The sequence below is a fragment of the Humulus lupulus genome, chromosome 5, assembly GCF_963169125.1.
Source record: "Humulus lupulus chromosome 5, drHumLupu1.1, whole genome shotgun sequence".
In the NCBI taxonomy this organism is placed as follows: domain Eukaryota; kingdom Viridiplantae; phylum Streptophyta; class Magnoliopsida; order Rosales; family Cannabaceae; genus Humulus; species Humulus lupulus.
This window is the reverse complement of record NC_084797.1, coordinates 10,718,705-10,739,901: the sequence shown is the minus strand read 5'-3', so window position 1 is coordinate 10,739,901 and position 21,197 is coordinate 10,718,705. Positions and strand designations below refer to the sequence as shown.

At 29.3% G+C, this 21,197-nt stretch overlaps 3 protein-coding genes and 1 non-coding gene across 5 annotated transcripts; 1 reads left to right on the top strand and 3 right to left on the bottom strand.

The window, feature by feature from the left end:
* Positions 1-1,833: 1,833 nt before the first annotated feature.
* On the top strand, positions 1,834-3,473 carry LOC133834416 (ubiquitin-ribosomal protein eL40 fusion protein). Its single transcript, XM_062264023.1, has 5 exons — positions 1,834-2,007; positions 2,115-2,201; positions 2,533-2,635; positions 3,102-3,168; positions 3,262-3,473. The coding sequence occupies exons 1-5, from the start codon at positions 1,905-1,907 to the stop codon at positions 3,286-3,288; spliced, it is 387 nt and encodes a 128-aa protein (XP_062120007.1). The 5' UTR covers positions 1,834-1,904; the 3' UTR covers positions 3,289-3,473.
* Positions 3,474-9,438: 5,965 nt separating this feature from the next.
* Positions 9,439-12,692, bottom strand: LOC133834414 (pyridoxal reductase, chloroplastic). Of its 2 annotated transcripts, none has more exons than XR_009893350.1 (9): positions 12,473-12,692; positions 12,172-12,400; positions 11,301-11,394; positions 11,048-11,171; positions 10,425-10,526; positions 10,195-10,346; positions 10,005-10,098; positions 9,742-9,930; positions 9,439-9,617 (listed from the first exon to the last, which is right to left on the bottom strand). XR_009893350.1 is itself a non-coding variant. In XM_062264020.1 (9 exons), exons 1-9 carry the CDS (start codon positions 12,596-12,598, stop codon positions 9,614-9,616), a joined length of 1,107 nt encoding a protein of 368 aa, XP_062120004.1. In that variant the 5' UTR covers positions 12,599-12,682; the 3' UTR covers positions 9,439-9,613. The 2 variants fall into 2 exon arrangements, 1 of the variants encoding a protein (XP_062120004.1); XM_062264020.1 differs by having other exon boundaries at positions 9,742-9,923; positions 12,473-12,682.
* A 138-nt stretch (positions 12,693-12,830) lies between these two features.
* Positions 12,831-12,910, bottom strand: TRNAL-UAG (transfer RNA leucine (anticodon UAG)). The gene has a single exon. It is a non-coding gene; the product is annotated as a tRNA-Leu (tRNA).
* A 623-nt stretch (positions 12,911-13,533) lies between these two features.
* LOC133834415 (homeobox-leucine zipper protein ATHB-7-like) lies at positions 13,534-15,106 on the bottom strand. The gene is made up of 2 exons (XM_062264021.1): positions 14,667-15,106; positions 13,534-14,341 (listed from the first exon to the last, which is right to left on the bottom strand). Exons 1-2 carry the CDS (start codon positions 15,054-15,056, stop codon positions 14,000-14,002), a joined length of 732 nt encoding a protein of 243 aa, XP_062120005.1. The 5' UTR covers positions 15,057-15,106; the 3' UTR covers positions 13,534-13,999.
* Between the last annotated feature and the right edge of the window lie 6,091 nt (positions 15,107-21,197).

Genomic DNA, 21,197 nt, shown 5'->3' with positions numbered 1-21,197 from the left:
ACAAAGGTTACTACTTGTTACATACATCAAATTTTTAGTAACCTAAATCAGCAATAAAGGTTGCTGGTTGGTTTTAAAATTTATGAACAAATATTAGTTCAATAACTTAAATCGGTAAAAAAAAAAGTTACTAATATATTATATTAAAAAAAATATTGTGTTTTTGTTAGTTTCTTTAAATTATGATCTCTTACAATGTCATTAATCTAAAAATCTACAAAGAAAGTTAAATAATATATTAATACTAAAAAATGTTGAGTAGAAGAATAAAAATACATAATATATTGCCAAATAAATTAGAAAGGTAGCACAAAACAAGTATATTCAAACTTGAAAAAAAAAATTTAGCCAAAATTATGAATTTTTTTTCCTAGGAAAATATTAATGTTTTAAAAAAAGTTATATTTGAGGAGTAATATGATTAATGGGTGTAATTACACAAATTCTTAGAAGGGATAACCAGAATTAGAGTACGTAATTGAGACCACTCATTTTGTTTAGAATAAAGTTTTGTTATTATTATTTACATATACTCTTGGAAAGTTAGATAAAAGAGAAGTAATATTAGGTATTAGATTAAAGAAAACTAAAATAGAAGAGTCTTGTAGTTTTAGTGCTTGAGAAACTAGTAGATCGTCCACCTCAATTTCATGCATTCTCAAACTATGCTTCAACATCCACTATATTTGTATTTATATAGTTACAATGTAATTCTAATCACTTGATGACTTTTCAAATTCACTCAAAGCAACCTTAAAATGACCTCAAGGGTTGCTCAAGCAATCTTAATTTTATACTAAGGTTTTGGTTGGCTAGGCTTAAATAAGTAATTTTGAGACTAAAAAATTTAAAATTCACTTTTAAATTTTTGATGGATTTACTATCCACTTTAGTCTTTTAGTAGAAAAAGCTCTTCCTAGTAAAACATTTTTTTTTGTTGAAGAAAAGGGGAGGAGGAGCTACCAGTGTGGCTCTCCTTTTTGGGCTTTACCACGAGAGCTCCAACTCCACCCAATAATGTTCGCCAAGACCCTATTCAACGGGTCTCCCCCACCTACGATGGGGTGCGTCACATGAGCCACATCAACAAACTAATGCTAAATGGATCCTAAGACAGAGGGCAACAGTGAATGGCCTGGAGCATAGAGTGCTCACATTTAAGACTTTTTGGACTGTCGCTCTATGCTGCCAGAGGGAGTCACCCAGATTCAAACCCCTAACCTCTAGGATCTCAGACATGTCACTTTACCACTAGGCCACTTGGTAGGTGGTCAATTAAACAACTCTTTGGTGCTTAATTAATAAGAGTTTTTTTGAGAAGCCCAAAGCAAAAAACACAAGTGATGCCAACCAAAACCTACGTGCATCTTCGATGGAGTGCCGAAAATGTGGTACATTGTTATATTTAGTACATTTTAGTAAAAATATTACCCCAATAATATTATGAAAAATGTGTCAAATTTGACTTAAAATTTACATCTTGTATTGGAGATGGTCTAAATCCATTGATATAAATCTTCATATTGTTAATTTAACAAATTATATGATAATTGACGCGCATTTCTTTAAAATTATTAATAATAAAATTTTAACACCTTATCTAGAATGATATTTTACAAAGAATTACCAAAAGAAGTTATTTATCAAAGTCACAAAACAAAAAAAACAATTTTCACCATTTTTTTTTTTGGGCTAAGCATTTGGGTTGCAAACAAAACAAACGGAATATTTTTATTCTTACAGGGCATAAGAATAATTTAAAACCTGCATCCAAACACCACGAAAATTACATCAGCGAAAACCCTAGTCTCCAGCCTATCATATATAAACAACCTCCACGAGCACACACCAGAAGAAAAACCCTAACGCCGAGTGTGTGGAAGACAGAGAACAAGGCCTTGAAGATGCAGATCTTCGTGAAAACCCTAACCGGGAAGACCATCACCCTCGAGGTCGAGTCTAGCGACACCATCGACAATGTCAAGGCCAAGATCCAAGACAAGGAAGGTCAGCTTTCATCGTTTTCATTTTTCTAATTTACTTTTTTCATTGAATATCAATTATAGTGTTGCAATTTATTAATGTTGTGATTTTTCTTTTCCATAAAATTATAGGGATTCCTCCGGACCAGCAGAGGTTGATCTTCGCCGGAAAGCAGCTCGAGGATGGCCGCACTCTCGCTGATTACAACATCCAGAAAGGTTAGCATTTGTTTTGTTTTGCTTCTCTGGAGAGTCTGTTTGGTTGCTGAGAAAATGAGAAAATTTATTGTTAGGTTGAGATTATTATTATTGTTATTGCTGATCACTAGCTAAGTGAATGAGAATATCAAATGATTTATCTGTATTAGGTTTGGGTGAAACTATTATTTGTTTGCTGATAAAATATAGGAATTTGTAGAGGGTTTGGGTTTGAAATACGTTGTCTTTAATTATTGACTTGAAGAGTAGTTATTATTTGTTAAATTTTCTGAAATGGCCTTTGTAAATGAGTTTAACATATTCGTGTGAATTTTCTTTGTCGTTTCCGCAGAGTCAACATTGCATTTGGTTCTGAGGCTCCGTGGTGGAATTATCGAGCCATCTCTTATGGCATTGGCCAGGAAATACAACCAGGAGAAGATGATCTGCCGCAAGTATGTAGTAACATTTAGTTTGGTTTATAGATACATTCTTTGTTCAAGTCAATTGTGTTTATTTCTGATTTTTATATATAATTCAACGTGTGTTTGATTTTGCATTATATCGATATGTGGCAATTTAGACTGATCGGATTGATAATTTGCTTGGCAAACTAATATAGAATCCTCTTCATTGGTTTACTTTCCATCAGACTCTTTTGTCAAGCTTATATTGTTTTTCATCTTTATGTTCGAAATCAATTCAAGTTGCATGTGGGGTGTCTGGAACTTTAGTGATTGTTTGTGTTTTTCCCCAAACATAACACACTGATATGGTGTTCATGTACTTTCTTGTATTGATACTAGATGTATTTTTCTTGTGATTTTTTCTTTCATACGTTAACATGTGCTTCTGTATCAGCATTGATATGCTTGTTGTAAACTGCTTTAATACTCATTTGTGTTCGTCGCTCGTGTATAGGTGCTATGCTCGCCTGCACCCTCGTGCTGTTAACTGCAGAAAGAAGAAGTGTGGACACAGCAACCAGGTAACACTATGCATCTGATAAAATCATTCCGCGTTTCAATCACCATTAACTTGTATTTAACTTGTTTGTTTCGATTCGGAATTTGGATTGCAGTTGAGGCCAAAGAAGAAGATCAAGTAGACATTCTACCACAAGGTGCTGCTGCTATTTCCGATTAGAACATTAATTTTGTTTTGCCATCTCAATTTTAGGAACTCAAGTATGTTTTAAACAACATTTGCTTTACTGGGATAATTATTACCTATTTTTCTTTGTACTTGGGAATTTTGGTTATGAGTGATAATTTTCAGACATTGAGTTTTGCCTTTTTGTGTGTTAAATTGGTATTGAATACAGTCATATTATCATATATGCATATTTCGTAAAAAAAATTACACAATAAAACGAAAAGCAGCAAAGAAGATTTTACTATGAGGTATGTTGTTCAATGATGACTAAGAGGTGTTCAAAGTATGATTCTTGAAGTACCATTGTCTTTGTTTATTTTTTCTTCGTTCTCCCACGATAACTATATTATGGCATTGCCCATTTTTAAATACATCTCTTTCCCATTTAATATTTTATACAACAACTAGATTCATCTAATTAAAAAAATATCACATAAAATTATAGTTTCGAAATTATAAATAATACTTACCCTCCCATGGTTTATTAAATTAGGCTATCTTTGTCCTAGTTTCTGCCCCCACTTATTTCGGGTAAAAATTGGATTGTTAAGGCATTGTTAGATGGGTAGATCTTTTCATGTTAATTGTTGTGCTATTTTATGACGAATTTCAATCGATATTTTGTTGTAATAATATTCCCTTGGGAAGAGTTGATTATAGTGACATTTTTAATTTTGGTGGATAGTTTACTTAGTATATCTTGGATAATATACTCATGTAGTCATGTGTAGATTTATTTTTATTATAATAGTTTTATTTTGTAGGATTCGTACAATTCTAGTTTTTTGTTGAATACCATTTTGGACTTTTATTGACACAATTAATTGATATCGCATATCAACATCTCTCCCATGGGATTTGTTACCAGCTCCTCCTGTTCCACCAAATTTCCTTCCTCGTCAGACGTGAGGACAATTTCCATATGGCAAAACTCGAATATGTCGAAGAATTTCATCCATATCATAGTCAGGTTGTAAAAGGCATCGGGAAATACGGCTAATGTCGCTATGAATACCTAGATCGACCAAATAAACACTCTTCTATTTATCATCCAGCATTTATTCACAATAGACCTCATCTATACTGACTCTTGAGATCCTACGGATCTCTCCGGGAAATTTCTTTCTATTAGTTCTAACTACTAGATAGGTGTGAGCATTGGTCAGTTTTGACGGTTTTTTCATAACATAAAATTCAGTTTGGTCAGTTAAACCGACTAAATCGAATTTTTTATTTATTTTTAATTAAATTTTATTTTTTTTGAAAGTTTTACTTAAAACACTAATTTTTTTGGATTGTTGGAATCTTTTGTGCATTTTTAAAACATAAATATATAGAACATAATTTCATATATTTTTTATTTTTATTTAATAATTTTAATAATTAATAATTATATAATATTATATTATTATATATTATATTGTTCGGTCGGTTTTGGTTTCGCCGGTCGGTCCGGACAAAATTTTCAAACCGACCGAACAGTGGCGGTTTGCGCCGTTGACGGTTTTTTCGGTGTTCGAAAGGTCGGTGTATACGGTTTTTCAGATTTTATGTTCAACCCTACTACTAGAGGCATTGTAAAATGTTGCGAACATGGTACTAGAACTTAAAAGAAATAAAACAAAGAAGGCAAGTAGGGAAAATATACTTATGACACGTTGAAAATAGTCTTTCCTCCTTGAAAAATATAAACTACCTCTCTCTAAAACCATTTGAAAAAAACTTAAATTCTACTTAATTTTATAAATTAAATTAAATAAAAACCTAATTAAAAAAATTAAATACTATAAAATAAAATTGTTAGTTAATTGTAAATAAATAAGTAATATAATATAAAAATTAATCAGTTAAAAATCTTTTTAATCAATATACAAATTAAAACTAAAAAACCAAATTAAAATTTAATTAAATAAAATTAAAAACTAATTGAAATCTACTTTTAATTTTTTTTCCTTCTTCTCCTACTTAATTTTATTATTATTTAAAATGATTTTTAATTAATTAGCTTTTATTTATTTAATTTTTTTAAAATTCAGAAATGATTAATATTTCTGAGATGATCCTAAGGTAGGATAAGTCTGCCACATACTCGTAATTCTAGAGTTTACGAGTATGTTAAGAACTTCACTAAACGAATTAAATAAAATGATAACAAAAAATGCAGAAAAATTTAGATTTTTTATATAATCTTATTAATAAAAATTATTACACGTATGAATACTTTAAATTTAAACATAGCAATATAAAAGACCCTAAACCACTATTGCATTGCCACTGAGTTTGTAGTCCACAAGTTGCCCAACATCTAAAGCCACACCTAGAAAAATGTTGGAAAATAATATAATGAGCTAACACTTACTAAGTAAATTTCATGCATACACACACGAGTGTTGTGATTTTGAAGTGCACATATACTCATATGTTGACTTATAATACTTATGCATTTCATTAATTGATCATGCATTTTCAAACTTTACTTTTATGTTTTTTCTTTCTAGTTTCACATTTTTATGAGCTCATTATCTTTTGTGCACAATGTTCGATTTAGTCAATGACTGCAGGGCTTGCCATACATATAATATAAAGTCCCATGGGATCTCCTCCGGCTAGCCATCATCGCTGCTGAGCCCATCGTAATCGTATTACTTATTTCATCATTGTCATAGTAGCCATACTTATTACACATATAAATGGAGGAGAAAGATGGGAACATGACAAACATATATGAATGGTCAACTCTGACATAGCCCACACTAGTGGGTAGCCACTATAAGCCTTATAAACCTCCGTCTTCTTTATTAAACTTACTTAATTGCTCCATCGAAACAGTGACACCTTTTTTAACATCTTATTATCACTTTGCTTAAGCCTTTTGTCATTAAAATGTTTAACTTTACGTAATACTTTTCAAAGCATTTCATAACCTTTCTCACATTCTTATGCATGGTCTTATATCACATAATAATGTATCACATAACTGTACATGCCATGCATACATGTTGATGCTGAAATGCCAATGTTCATATTTATGATTCATGTTTGATGGTATTCAATCAAGGCATTGTATCAAATCTCATATAACTCAAAACATTTTTAGTCATAATATATGAAGTTTTGGGTTGGTGGCGTTGTTATACCTTAACGTAGAGCTATGAATCAGGTCTAAGGTTTCCAGCCTAAAATCTTAAGGCTTCATGTATCATAATAGGTAACAAAATCATGAACATAGAAGATAATACACATATTCATCAACATGAGAACACATACTTACACATAACTTAGATCAAACTTAACCGATTAAGACAACTTTCACATATCACGAAATTCATCTATTATATATCATACAATCCATTATGATATTCATACCACACATAACTCATATAATCATTCATCACATACTCATCATATGCATCATCATCCCATACTTAACTCATGAGACATACACAATCAATGTAGTCATGCATCTCACACTTATGCACAAAATGTGAAATTTACTTACCTAAGGTCATTAGCTTATTTTAAAACTGCTCATCAAGAGTCAATCAATCAAATCCATACAAATCCTATTCAAGGTACATCATTTATTAAATTTTATCAAAATCGTAAATATACACTATTGATAGTGTATATTAACAATACCAGAAACCATATAAATGATAATAATAATTATTATCATCATAATGCTAATACTCTTCATACATCATAATCATCTTTACAAAACACTGATTTAAACATTGCTCATAATATAATGTACTTTTATGGTACATTAATAATAATAATAATAATAATAATAATTTTCGTCAACTTATTTCAATATCAAAAGAATTTTAAACATATTGAAAATATTAATAACAAAATACTTGAATAAAAATATATATGTGAATGTATATATTCAAATAATCATTCTATAAAAGAAATCATATTTTCAACATAAAATTGTAATAACCGATATAATGATAATAACATAAATATAAATATTTATATTGCTATTAATCATCCATAAAATCAATCACATTGATAAAATAAATATAATTTATACACAATTTAATGTTCTTACAAATATCAATAACTGGACGAAATTAGTATTTTATATTATCTTAGTATTCAAATATTAATCAAAATATTAATACACCATAATAAATGTGAAATAATAGTTTAACCACATTCACACTTTACATATAAAAATTATATTATTGATTTACCAAACAAAATAATAAAAATAAATTATTAACTATTCATAATAATTTCCACATTAATAGAAAATCAATTAAATATATATTTTTACAATTTATTTAATGTCTAATATTTTCTAGAAAATTGGACAGCACAACGACTATAAAATGGACAATCCCAAAATCAAAACCTGTATAAAAAATACATATAATCCCATATAGTCAGTATAATTACAGAAAAATATTCAATGTATCAAGAATATATAAATATATACTATAGGTCCAGATAATAACAATTACTCTAATCAATCACAATTAAATCACATAATATTGGTCAAAGAAATTATACCACAATGATCTGGGGTTCAAAACGAGCTAAATGATGATTTCTGAAGCTCAAAACAGACTCCGGAACCTCGAAACTAAGTTTTGATCGTCGGTCGGTGGATCATGGTGGCTCGTGGTGGGCTCGCCACCCCACTATAGTAGATATGAGATTGAAGCCCACAATACGAGGAACACGATGGTGGTAACGGATCAGCTAACAGATGCTTGAGGTGGTCGGATCGCAACTTTGAAGTCGTGCAGTGGTCGAACTTAAATCAACCGGCGAGTGAGTTCTAGATTCCCGCGAGGTCGATAATTCAGAGGGTTCTGCGCATTCTGGTTAGACCCCTATATGTGGTAGCCGGAAAGTGATCGTTCGTCGTCGGCAACAGTATCACACAAAGAGGAAAAAAAATAAAGAAAAAAGAAGAGAAAGAGAGAGAAAATAAAATTTTTGAGGAGAGAGGGAGTTACCGGAAAATAAGGCTGAAGAATTTTCTTTGATTTTATAATTACATTTGGACCAAAAATATTAAAATTCTTTTCAAATAAACCCTTTGACAAAACTTTCTTAATTTTTTAAATATTTCCAATTATAATTATGTGACATTTGGGTCCAATACTTGACTACTCAAGTCTCTCTTTCCCTTTAATCTCGTTAATAATATAAAATCATGTTTTAAACACTATTTTTCCATTATTATTTCTTAAATCTGCAAATTTGTACATTTTATGTATTGAAACTCTGATTTATAATAAAAGTGTATTATAGAAATGTTGGGCGTTACAATTTCACTAGTCTATTTTGGTCAATTCAAAAATAGGCCGAGTAGAATTTAGTCCAAGGTCTTATTTTTAATATGTTTTACAAAACTCTTTGTTTGTAATTGGTTAAATTGGATGTTCAAACTGGTATAAAAAAAAGAAGAAACTAAAATAATATAAACCCTATATTTTATGATGGGGTGTCTTAATAATTTTTAAGCATTTACATTCCAATTGAGTGTGTTTGCAAGATATTTGAACTATAGTTGAAATATTATATGATTTTTTTTTTCTATCTACAATATTGACTATTCTTGTCACAAATTTATGTGTTTTGTTCACTTCTTTCTTTTATGTATTTCTTGACAAAAGTATTTTACTTAAAATAAGATATATATTTATTTTTCGAAATTTCTTCTTCTTATTGTTTTTTTGTCGGAAAAATTTCTCATTATTTAGTAAATAATAAAATAATTTATTAATGGTCAATGCAACACAAGTTAATTCAATATTGCCGAGTAATTTTTAATGATTTAATTTATAAATACAACAATAAAGTTGGGTATTGATTGACAAAATTTTGGGATATGTTCTATTTAGTGCTAAATTTATCATCAAACATATCATTAACATGCTAAATTTGATATTAGAAAAAGAGTATTGCCTTTATATGCTAAATTACAAAATTTAGCTCAAGATAATGAAATTTAAAACTAATATCCCAGCTTAAAGTTTCTATTGTTTTAGAAAGCTACATTATTCAATTAGTGAGACATAAATGAGCTCCATTCTTATAGAAAGATGTGACAAAAATTAAATTTTGGGATATAAACAAAAAATTAGTGCATGCAATCTCATTCCACTTATAATGTAAGTTTACAAGAAACTATGAAACTAATTATTCAAGAAAACTGCATCTTGTAAAATGAACTTGTACAAAATTTGTCTTCATCTCCCTTTACTACAAGAAAATCACTTTCATTTTCCTTTGTCTCGGCTAGTCACTCGAAAGGATCACCTGTTCAAAGAAAAATAAGGTACTATGTATTAAGAGAAAAACACTGGACAAAACTATAGATGATAATTTTTGTAAGTACTGAGAGAAAGCAGTGAACAAATGTATTTATTCTAAGAAAATCAACCTTGTTTGAAATACATTCTGAACCATCTTTCTGGGAGCTTCACTGGCTGCATATTCTAACTCAAGTACCTCTTCTGAACTCAAGCGCCAGCCAAGAGCTCCCAAATTCTCTTCTGCCTGTTTCACACTCTTCACACCTGGAATTGGAATGGTTCCCTTACATATGCACCAGTTTATAGCAACCTGCAAACTAAGTCTCATTTCGTTAAGTTACTGTGATCATTGTGATATTTCAATTGTTTGTAGAATGCTTAATTCAATCACCTGTGGCACAGTTTTGCGCCTCTTTCGTGCGATTTCATTAAGTGTGCTTAGTAAAGGCTCCAGCCCTGGAAGAATTTGTCTGAATAGGAATGAACTGCAGAAAGAGAAAGAGCAAAGTTTAGAAGATCAGTTTCTCTGAGAACAGAGACAGTTTAGTACATGGAAAATTTGAATGGAGAAACAAGTTTACCGAGGCCCTCGTGGTAGTTTATCAGGAGAGTACTTCCCAGTAAGCATTCCTAGTCCTAAAGGACTATAAGCAATAACCCGGATGCCAAGAGAATCACATATGTTTTTTAATTCCAACTGATCTTCTCCCATGCTTAGCAAAGAGAATTGCACCTACAAAGATTTTTGTCATTGGTATCATATTGTGTCAAAAGCTGTCTTTGAATAGAGATAGTAAAAGTTGAACAATACCTGAGCTGAAACCAAGGGAACTCCACGAGCTTTAAGGTACTCGTTTATCTTTAGAAGTTGCTTTGGTCCATAGTTACTGACCCCAACTGCTCGAACCAGACCCTGCATCAAACCATCTCTATGAATATGTGAATTGGTAACAATGAACTTGATATCTATTTGCTTTGCAAGTTGATTTCTGTTGAGATGTAAGGGGTTTCATTATATGTTCTTATATGTTTGTTAATGATTTCCTAACATTTATTTGATGTTGGATACTCTTATATACCTCTCATATCCTATACTTCTAATGGTTCTTTTTGGCTCTTAGACTCTAATACCGTATTCATATCTATGTGGTTCCAACTGAAAACAAATTGACAATGAAATGAGTAATCCATGATCTTATAAGTGTTTTTCAGTAAGACTTTTGAGTCAGAAATATCAAAAAATGATTTAGAAATCAGGTACTTATTATTGAAGTCACAATGTTAAAAGAAAGTTATAGCAAAAATATGAAGTTGGAAGAAGAAGAAAACACGTGACAAACGAGTAGAAAGATTAGCCTAGGTGCAAATTTTATATAAAGACACTATGAGAATTCAAAGTGTTTTCTACCATATCCATGCATAAATTATCATAACCTTTTCGTACATTGCCACTAAACCATCCCAAAGGGCCATCTCCTGCAAAGGAGCATAGTTTGCAGTCGACCAGTGCAGCTGCCCAATTCCAATTTGCTCAACTTGAATACGATCTAGTGACCCCCTGAAAAACCATGCTACATCAAAATTATATCATAAGACCAATCAATACATAGGGAAGATTTTCAAAGCTCTCTAGCCTAATTCGACATCAGATAATCGCATACACACACAGCCTAAAAGGCGTTATTACCTGCAAGCATTTACAAACTGCCCTGGTGTTAGTCTCCATGGATATGCTGCAAACTTGGTGGCTATTACAATGTCATCCTGAACCCGTTTTTGGCCTGCATATGAAGTTATCCAAGAACTTAGATTAACTGAATTGGCCACATTATATAAAAAAATTAGTGTGTTTTTCCAATCTCTTATTGTTCATACATGGCAACTTTCAAATTCTGCCCCAACATAAAGACCCCATTTTTCATTACAGTGAAACCATTTTGTGCAAACAGTTGAGAGATGATAGTATCAAGAATATTATATTAATTAGAATAATTCAAAACCCCAAACAACTAGATGGTATTTCATTCATTAAAATGGTCTCTATGACTAGGCAGAGATAAACTCAAATTACATTCTTTTTAATAAGTGATTAGTAAACAGAGACATCATTTTTTAATGTCAACTTGCAAAATAACCTTCTAGATAGGATAGTCTAGTGTTTTCGACAAAGGTGTCGAATATGTCAGGAAAGTTACTTGCATATAATAATCAGATTATGATGTAAAGTGACTTTAAAAATGCCTTTTTTTCAAGCATTAAGCTCTGGTTAAAATGAGTTAGATATTTTTACCTCAATTCACCCAAGTGTCATATCAATGTTCTGCAAGAACCATTACTGACTAAGTAAACTATAATTTGCCAATTTTGCCATGTAAGTACTGAGTACGCATAAGGTCTTCCATTTTGTATTGGGGAAAAAAAATCTCAAGAACAAACTAATCCCAATTGGGAACATTAATTTTTACCTCATAATCATTTGCTAGAACACATGAGGAGCTAACAACAAACACAATCCAAACTAAGCTCAAAATGAGTTAGAGATGAAAAGAATAAGAGACCTTGAAACTCCCGGATGAACTTTCCAAGTAGTTTTTCACTTTGGCCATTCAATCTGCCAGTCCCATAAGAGTCAGCTGTGTCAAAGAGATTAATTCCATTCTCCACAGCCAGATTGAAAGTCCTCTGAAGTTCATCATCCATGGCTTCCTGATAGCCCCAGAGAAGCTGGTTGCCCCAAGCCCATGTCCCAAATCCCATTGGAGACACACTCAGTGGCCCCACTTTCACCTGTTTCAGTCACCATTACCAATCAAAAGAGCTCAAAGAAAGAAGGAAGAAAGAGAGAGCAAAAAAAGATACCTTCTGCCATGGCCAGAAGAGAGGGAGCTTAAGAGGGTTGGAGGATGAAGAAGGAAGGGAAAGCCCAGATGAAGGAGTGAATGAGTTGAAGTATGCTGTGGGAGTTGTTGAGCTTGAAAAAGCCATAACCGGAAAAGAATGAGACTCTGGCAGGTGAGCAGTGCTACGATTATGTCAATATGTGGTGGCAATTCGTTAGACACAAAAGTCAACCAACGACATAGAATGATAAAAACGACATCGAGGTTACAATAATAAAGTCAACAAACGACATAGGGGGATCAAGAACGACAGTTACATTGCAATTATAAAGTCAACAAACGACATAGAAGGACCAAAACGACAGGAAAAAAAATTGTGACAGCTGTGGGATTTGAACCCACGCCCTTTCGGACCAGAGCCTAAATCTGGCGCCTTAGACCACTCGGCCAAACTGTCTGCTTTTGATTTTAATATATACAAATTAATCTATAAACAAAGAAAAGTGTCATTCCCATGTATATTTTGTAAGTGACAAGGATTACTTTTTATTTATTTTTCCATTTTTTTATTGATTTATTCTTATAGAAATTAAATAAAAAAAATATTCTCAAATGAAAAATTTGATGGACACAAAGGAAAGTTATATTTATAGAGTGAGAAAGGAAGCAAAGTTCAAGTAAACTGACATTAATTAGGATTTGTTAGTTGACTTTAGCAAAAAAATTATTTATGATTATGCTTGAAATTTGGATTTTAGGAGGGAAATAAAGAACAATCCATTAAATTACTTTTTTTTTTCTATTATTAAAATAAGTAATGAGAGATTTTTTATCCATGAAAAGTGATAATTGAATTTGACGTAGTTTTATAATATTGTTTTTTTTTAGATATATGTTAAAAAGAGGAATAAATAATTCCTTCTTTTTTGTTTTAGTTTTTTCCCCCTAAAATTCAAGTTCCAAACCAAATTTAAGAAAAAAATGAAGAGAGAAATGATGGCCATTCTGAATTTATTTTGGTAATTGTAAATATATATTTTTTATTTTAAAAAGATTTAGTATATAACTATGAGCATACTCTAAGCCTGGAATATTTATATCAGAATATATTGCAAAAATACCATTATGGGCAAATTTAAAAAAAATTACATTGTAAATTAAAACTCATGAAATACCCCTAATAATACAATTAAATCTAAACCTTGTGATAGTATCAAACCCCAACATTTTTCATGCTCATCAAAGTATAAATGAAGTAAAGTAAAACCTCACAAATTTTTCTTTGTGAGTTATATACTTGTTTACATATACACTATAAACAAAAACATAATATATGCATACTTCTACAGCTACACAATAAGCACTTGTTTCTTCTTGATCTCATAAATAATAAGCTCTAGGCTAGGCTAGGCAAGCACACAAGTGAAAGATTGAGAATCTGGGTTAGCTTTGAAATTATGAAACTTAATTGGTAACAAAACAATGGCTGCTGCATTGTTTGAAGCTGTCAAAAGTAAGTAAATATCTCCTAATTCAAGTTCTCTTGCTAACTCCAGAAACTTAGCCACTGTGAACAGCCATGTGGTTGATCAAGTATACCAATTAGATCAGATCTACTATACCAACTTTCAAGTGATGTTAATGATGAATCTACTTGTTGTTGATTTGTGCTCAAAAGTTCATATCCTTGTTGCCCCAAATTCTCAATATTGTTTGTGGTTGTTGTGGTCATTAGTACTCCTCCTCCTCTGTCTTCCAATTCCTCTTCTAAGCTGGTTTTTGTTTCACCTTTCGAATTGGTGTTTCGATACTTTTCTTCTTCGAAATCCTTGTCCTCCTTGATCTCATCATTAGGTTTTGACAAGAGAAGATCTTTCAGTTTCTGCAGCTGTTTAAAATCAAACAAACAATAGTTGGTTTAGTATAGCCCTTAAAGACAACAAAACAAGTGAATTTTGCTTGGGCTACTTTGGCTCCAAAATGTTAGAAAAATAGACGAGAATAGACAACAACAACACAACAAAATGATGAAAACTCTGCAACCATTGCAAATATCGCACTGCGAGCTTTTTCAAGAAAACCGAGCAAGAATATCAATGGCTGAACAGAGGAAAAGACCCTCAAAGAAATCCTCACCGCGAGCTTTTCGAGCAGGATGAGGAAGAATCTGAGTAAGAGAAAGTTTAAGAAGTAAAGTAGAGAAAAAGGGTTACCTGTAAAGCTAAGGACTCTTTCTCTTCCTTTAAGGATTCAAACTGAGATACCAAACTGTCATACTGAGCTCTAAGATTTTTAAAGTCTTGTTCAATCTGTTTAGACTTCCATCTAGCTCTTCTGTTTTGAAACCATATGGCCACTTGCCTAGGCTGCAGGCCAAGCTCTCTAGCCAGCTGAATCTTCTTCCTTGGCTCAAGCTTAGTCTCAGATTCAAACATAGACTCCAACAGCTTAATCTGCTCATCACTAAACCTCCTCTGGTTATAATTATTATTGTTCTTATTCTTCTTCTTCTTCTTGGCAACAGAAGGAGGAGAAGGAGGCTGCTCTAAGCTTGTGATCGATTGAAAGTAGTTTTCTGATGAAGGAAACTCTCCACTCTCCATGGTTTTTAGATATCGTTTTTAAATGTTATGTGAAAGTGTTATAGAATCATGTTATGTTATGGGATTTAATTTAAAGAGTTGAAGAAAGAAGGAATCTCACGCAGTTGTTTGTTGTTGTTTTCTGGTAAATTAATAAAATTAGAGCATTTGATTTTGATTGATTGATTATAATTGCTCTAACCAATGGGATTAGATTTCTTGTGGTACTATCCAATCTCATCTCATGCCTTGTGGACAACTCTTATGATCTTTCATTATTTTTCATACCTAAGAGCTTTACAAATTTAATCAAATCCATATTTGCGGTTACTTTTTTTCTAGTCTCATCACTTTTTCTACAACCATGATTTAGTCATCTCATTCCAAAAGAAAGACATTAAAATAGCTAGCTAGCCTACAATTTCTGAGTAAACAAGAAGAAAAAGGGTTACTGTCCATTGAAGATTGTTTTGTAAGTTTTATAATAATATCACTTTATCAAAAAGACTTATGTTACTTTTTTGTAATCACTTTATTATTATGTTGTTTGCTTCATTATTTGTTGTTGTTTTCATTTTCTTGGTTTGCTCAATACCAAAGTATATCCATGTATTTAGATGGGTATAAATAAAATTGAAACAAATAGTAAAATAATTAATATGAGTGTTCTAAAAAAGAAAAAGAAAATCTATTTTAATTGCAAATAATACTTACAAAATGTGTCATTAGAATATGGACCTGATTTAGTAATGTAGGGTCATTAAATAATTGGATGCATTTATGAACTAGATATATATATATATATGTTTGTGTGTGTGTGTGTGTGTTTTGAGTTAAAAACATTGAGATATGTTTGATTATTGAGGAAACTAAAAGGAAAATCTCTATATTCTATGCCATATTTTGATCTTGTTTTTGATCCATACACTGTGGATTCTTTATTTTCTAATAATACAATTTGTCATCTAGTTAGGTAACTGACAAGAATGAGGTGCCCATATGGGACTGAGTAGTCAAATTTGAGATTTGTCTATGGTGTGCATCTCAAATATGATATGATATAATATAATATAAGATAAGATTAACATATGAATATATATCAAAGCTTTTTGAACATGCATGCACCCTTTGGAACACTCATATTTTTATAAGATTTCCACTATCAATTCCTATTGATTACTTGATAAGTACACATTTTTAAGGTTTAGTTAACTAAAATTAGTCATTAAATAAATTCAGTTAAATTTTATCTGTTAATATAATCACATTTCTCATAGTACTTTTGCTTAAAAATATATAATTCACTTATGTCTGAAGAATATAATTAGTAGTATCAAATAAATATTTTTATAAAAATTTAGCTAAAAATTAAATGTACATTACTATTTGAAAATAAAATATAACTCCTTTGGTTGAAATCTGAAGTGGGTAATTTTTTTAATATATATATATATATAGGGTAGTACTTCGGTGCAAGCACCGGTGTAGCCAGGGCACTATTTCGCTACTTAAAAAAAAAATTTCTCAATTTTTTTTATAACAGTATACATTGTTGTCATTAAAAATATCCTGCTAATTTTAAAAAAATTTCGAATAATTTACGGTGCCAAAAAGGGGCTGCACCGAAGTGGTGCCCAATATATATTATTGACTAGAGTTATAATTTTTATTATTATTTGACAAATGTACTCACTTTATCAGCCATACGTGTAGTTTAGGATGTTGATTTTTTAGTGTCGTTTTAACAGATTGTTATTTTCATACCAATAATATAAACTAATAAAAACCCCTTTAAGGGGAGCATATTATGTCATCTTTGCCAGAAGAACTGATCAATTTGCAAAACGACAATAATATATTATTGGTTGCATTATGCATTATTAGAATGTAGTGAAAAATATTTCTTACAATATGTTTAGTTTGATGATCATTTCTTGAAATGAATACACTCAATCTCTAGAAAAGGAAAATTAGGGTTGAGAAAGGTGCAAGGTCTTGTTTTGAAATTGAAACTTTAATAGAAAATATGTTAATAATCAAACTTGTTGCTCTATGTTTTGTCTATTTTTGCACTTTTTTTTTTATAAGTATTATTTGAATGCTTTAGGCTGAATTCATTAAAGTATATATATTTTAATGATATTACAAGTGATTATTGAAAAATACATGTTAATTAATCAAATAAGAAATTGAAAAATAATATATATAATTTATATTTATTCAACCAAATTTTCAATTAACAACATATAGTGACGAGAGGTTCAAGGTTTCCTCATAAGTTTTTTTTTTAATAAAAAATGTATATTATTATTATTATGATTTTGAAAAATAGTATTCTCTACAAAGATATTGAAAATAAGTCAATTGTTCACTATCATAGTTCAAGCATTTTATATCGCTAAAAAAATACATAAATTGTTTACTACGTTGAACAGAAAACGACATAATACTTTTCACCGTTCCCTTAATCGATATAATATCACTTATTACGTCGATCATGGGCCAATTTTGTTGTAATGGTTGAACAACATAAGTGGTTGTTAGAAATATTGCTTCATAAAATTTGAATTTTTTTTGGGTAAATACACTTAAAAAAAGAAGAAGTTTATTAGTACAAAGATTGTCAAATTAAGTAGTTCATATGTCTTTTAAAGTAGATGATAATTCTATATTTTAGTACACGTAGAGATAATAAGTTTAGTCAATCTCAAATCAAACGATGATTTGATTATGTGTGGTTAGTCCCTACATAAGACTTGCACGTCACAACAAGTTTGTGGTGCAAAAGTACCTTTATTTAAAATATCATTCACTTTTTTATTTTCCTTCTAAAACAGAAAACAATTTCATTTTGAAATGATAACGCAAAAGGTTAATTACTTACATTAAATTGTAATTTGAATTGCTGTTGTTGAAGAAAAAAGAGAGTTTGGAAAGATTGGATTTTGAAATGATTGAAGAACAACCAACTTTTTGATTAGTACTTTATAGGCTGAGTCTATACCTATTTTTACAATTCTCTATCTATATCTCTTTTATATAATAACGACGTAGATAATAAAAATTATTAATTTTAATAATTTTTTATTTTTTAATATTATCTTTAGCAGAAAATTTTTATATTTAACATAATATTTTTATATTTAACGATAGTTTGTAAATATTTAAATTTAAATAAAATAAAATAAATAATTAAAAAATTAAAATAAGAGATTTTTAAAATATTTTACAATGATAATTATTTAAAAATAATAAATAATTGAACAAATTAAAATAGGATATTTTTTAGATATTTCATAATGATAATTATTTAAAAATAATAAATAATTAAACAAATCAAAATATGATATTTTTTTTAGATATTTTACAATAATAATTATTTAAAAATAATAAAATCATACGTTTTATAACTTAAATAAATTTAATTAAAATTAAACTCATTTATTAGAATAATATCATATCAAACTTATAATATAATCTATTGTCATATTTAATATTACATTAAACATATAATATATAATATTTTGTTATCACTCACAAATTCAAAAATTAGAACAAACATAAACTTAAACAAAAATAAATAAATTATTTAACTAAAATATGAGATATTTATTTGAAATTTATATGACATTAATATAAATTTAATAAAAATAATTAATAAATTATATAAATAAAACTAAACAAATGTGCATATTGTACGTTGTTTGTATCTAGTATATATATTTTGGCAAATTTATGGAGTCGATCATGTTTTTTTTTTTTATCAAATTAACTTTAGTTAAACTTATGGGGGTCATAACTGGTTTTGGTAATAAATATTAGAAAACAAGATTTAAACTTTATATGGTGATGAATCTATAAATCAATTTAATCACTTTATCTATACAAGATTTTAGTTGAATAATATTGAGTATTTTACACAAAACTCAAATAAATTTACAAAACATGTTATTTTCATTGTTTAGATGGATAAATTAATATGAAAGAAAGGGTGATCAATTAAGTGGAGAGAATGTCTAGATAAAATTTGAAAAGGGAGAAATTGATTTTTTTTTTAAAATAAAACAAAAGCAAAAAAAACAAGATATACTATTTTTTTTTCTTTTTTGTTAGAAATAAAGAAATCACGTGTGATATATTGATCTCATCTCCATATTCTTCTGCTTTTAAGTAATATCATATAATATTTCATATTTCATCAAATATTGTATTTTGAATTTTATATTTCATCCACACAATAAAATGGACCATCAAATCATAAACAAATGTATCAACAATAAACACTCGAAGTGGCACAACAAAATCATGTGCAAATAGTCACTTAACTACTATTAAGAGGTTCTTAGCAATATAGTTTAGTTTTATATAGTCAGTTTGCACAGTTAATTCTATAAAAAATAACAATTTTACAAAATAATATTTACATTTATTGGGAAATTCACATTTTTAAAAAGAAAAACTAAAAATATGTATCTATAATAAAATACAAAAATATGAAGTGGCATAATCGTAAATACAAATTTTTTTTAAAAAACAAAATTTATAAATTTGTAACAAAATAATTTTTTTGTAACTGAAATTTACAAGCTTGTAACAATATGTTACAATTTTGTAAATAATATTTATAAACTAAATAAAAAATTATAACAGATGAATTACAAAACTGTTACAAATTGTTATCCGTATTTTTTGTAAAATTTCTTAAAAATTTAAAGTGTTATGTGTAATTTTTTCAAATATTTATTTTTACCAATTACTCATACTATTAATTTAGTTAAAGTATGAGGACGGTTCTTCACTCTCTCAAATGGTATCATATGAACCCACCCAAAAAAAAAAAACAAAGAATCATTATATATATATATATATATATATATATATGAAGTGTAGAGAAGTCAAGCTCATTTCAATTTCAATAATACGTAGCAATAACATGAAGTGAATGAAAGAGACATAAATTTTTGTCTTAAACGGCCATGATTAGCAATTTATTTGGGTAAGTATAGATATGACTGACCCTACTACAAGATTCATTATATATATATATATATATCTATACAAATATGTATAAATATATATTATATTATTGTTTTTAGTACCAAACGTTTCACATCCATAATTGGCAATAATTAGAAATGGCTGTGTTTTGCCGACAACAAACTAGGTTATGAATCATTTAGTTTACTACTAAAAAAAATTCTCAACCTAAAATTATATGCATGGTGATGGTGGTGATTCTCAAATAATAAATCTATATATATATATTTATATAAATATAATAATTTTACAGGGGTTTTATTTTAAACTTTATCGGTGTGACTCTCAGTATTTCTCAATCTGTGAACAATTTTCGACGCGATTTTTTTTATGACTGTATATATTGTAGCTACTTAGAGCATCTTGCAAATTTTCAGAAAATTCTGAGTAGTTTACAGTACCGAAAATTATGTTCAAATATATTGTTTTCCACGCGCATAAAAAAAATTAGTCGCGCGTGCAACAACATGTTTTAATTTAGTTTTCGGTACTGTAAACTATTCGGAATTTTCTGAAAATTTACAGGATGCTTTAAATAGCTACAATATACACGGTTATAAAAAAAAATTGCGCCGAAAACTATTCACGAGTTGAGAATACCGAAAGTTCCACCGGTAAGGCTCGAAGTGAAGCCTTATAACAAAATTTCCCAATAGGAATGTTTTGGATTCTATAAAGCGTTTATTTATTTGTTTATTTTCTTAGTAAGAAAAAAAATTAAAATTAAAAATTGAATATTAATGATTGACAAGTCTTCAGGAGTTGGTATATAAAACTAACAACGTTATATATATATATATAATAATTATATATAGGGTTGAATTTGACCAAGCTAAAATGAATAAGATATATAGATCTTAAATAATAATCGAAGTTGTACTTGATTTGAGTTAGGTTTGTGAATAAGAGATTTATAGTTCAAATCCAACCCACTTCCATGCATTAACTCCTCACGTAATGACAAAACCCTTTATTGGTTCACTCTTTGAGTTTCATATCTTATATTCTACTTACTAATTATTATATGTACTAATAATTTGTTTGGGATATGTATTAATTAGTCTATTTTGTTTATCTCTTCACCTACAAAAATTTTAACAATATTAAATTACACTTTGAAGAATT

Excerpts from the sequence above, each read along its gene's own strand:
- LOC133834416 (XM_062264023.1), top strand. The coding sequence starts at position 1,905 with ATGCAGATCTTCGTGAAAACCCTAACCGGGAAGACCATCACCCTCGAG. Across the intron at positions 2,202-2,532 it reads TGATTACAACATCCAGAAAG|AGTCAACATTGCATTTGGTT; the intron begins GTTAGCATTTGT and ends TCGTTTCCGCAG. Across the intron at positions 3,169-3,261 it reads AGTGTGGACACAGCAACCAG|TTGAGGCCAAAGAAGAAGAT; the intron begins GTAACACTATGC and ends TTTGGATTGCAG.
- LOC133834414 (XM_062264020.1), bottom strand. The coding sequence starts at position 12,598 with ATGGCTTTTTCAAGCTCAACAACTCCCACAGCATACTTCAACTCATTC. Across the intron at positions 11,395-12,171 it reads GTTCATCCGGGAGTTTCAAG|GCCAAAAACGGGTTCAGGAT; the intron begins GTCTCTTATTCT and ends CTTCATATGCAG. Across the intron at positions 10,099-10,194 it reads AAACTACCACGAGGGCCTCG|TTCATTCCTATTCAGACAAA; the intron begins GTAAACTTGTTT and ends CTCTTTCTGCAG.
- LOC133834415 (XM_062264021.1), bottom strand. The coding sequence starts at position 15,056 with ATGGAGAGTGGAGAGTTTCCTTCATCAGAAAACTACTTTCAATCGATC. Across the intron at positions 14,342-14,666 it reads AAGAGTCCTTAGCTTTACAG|CTGCAGAAACTGAAAGATCT; the intron begins GTAACCCTTTTT and ends GATTTTAAACAG.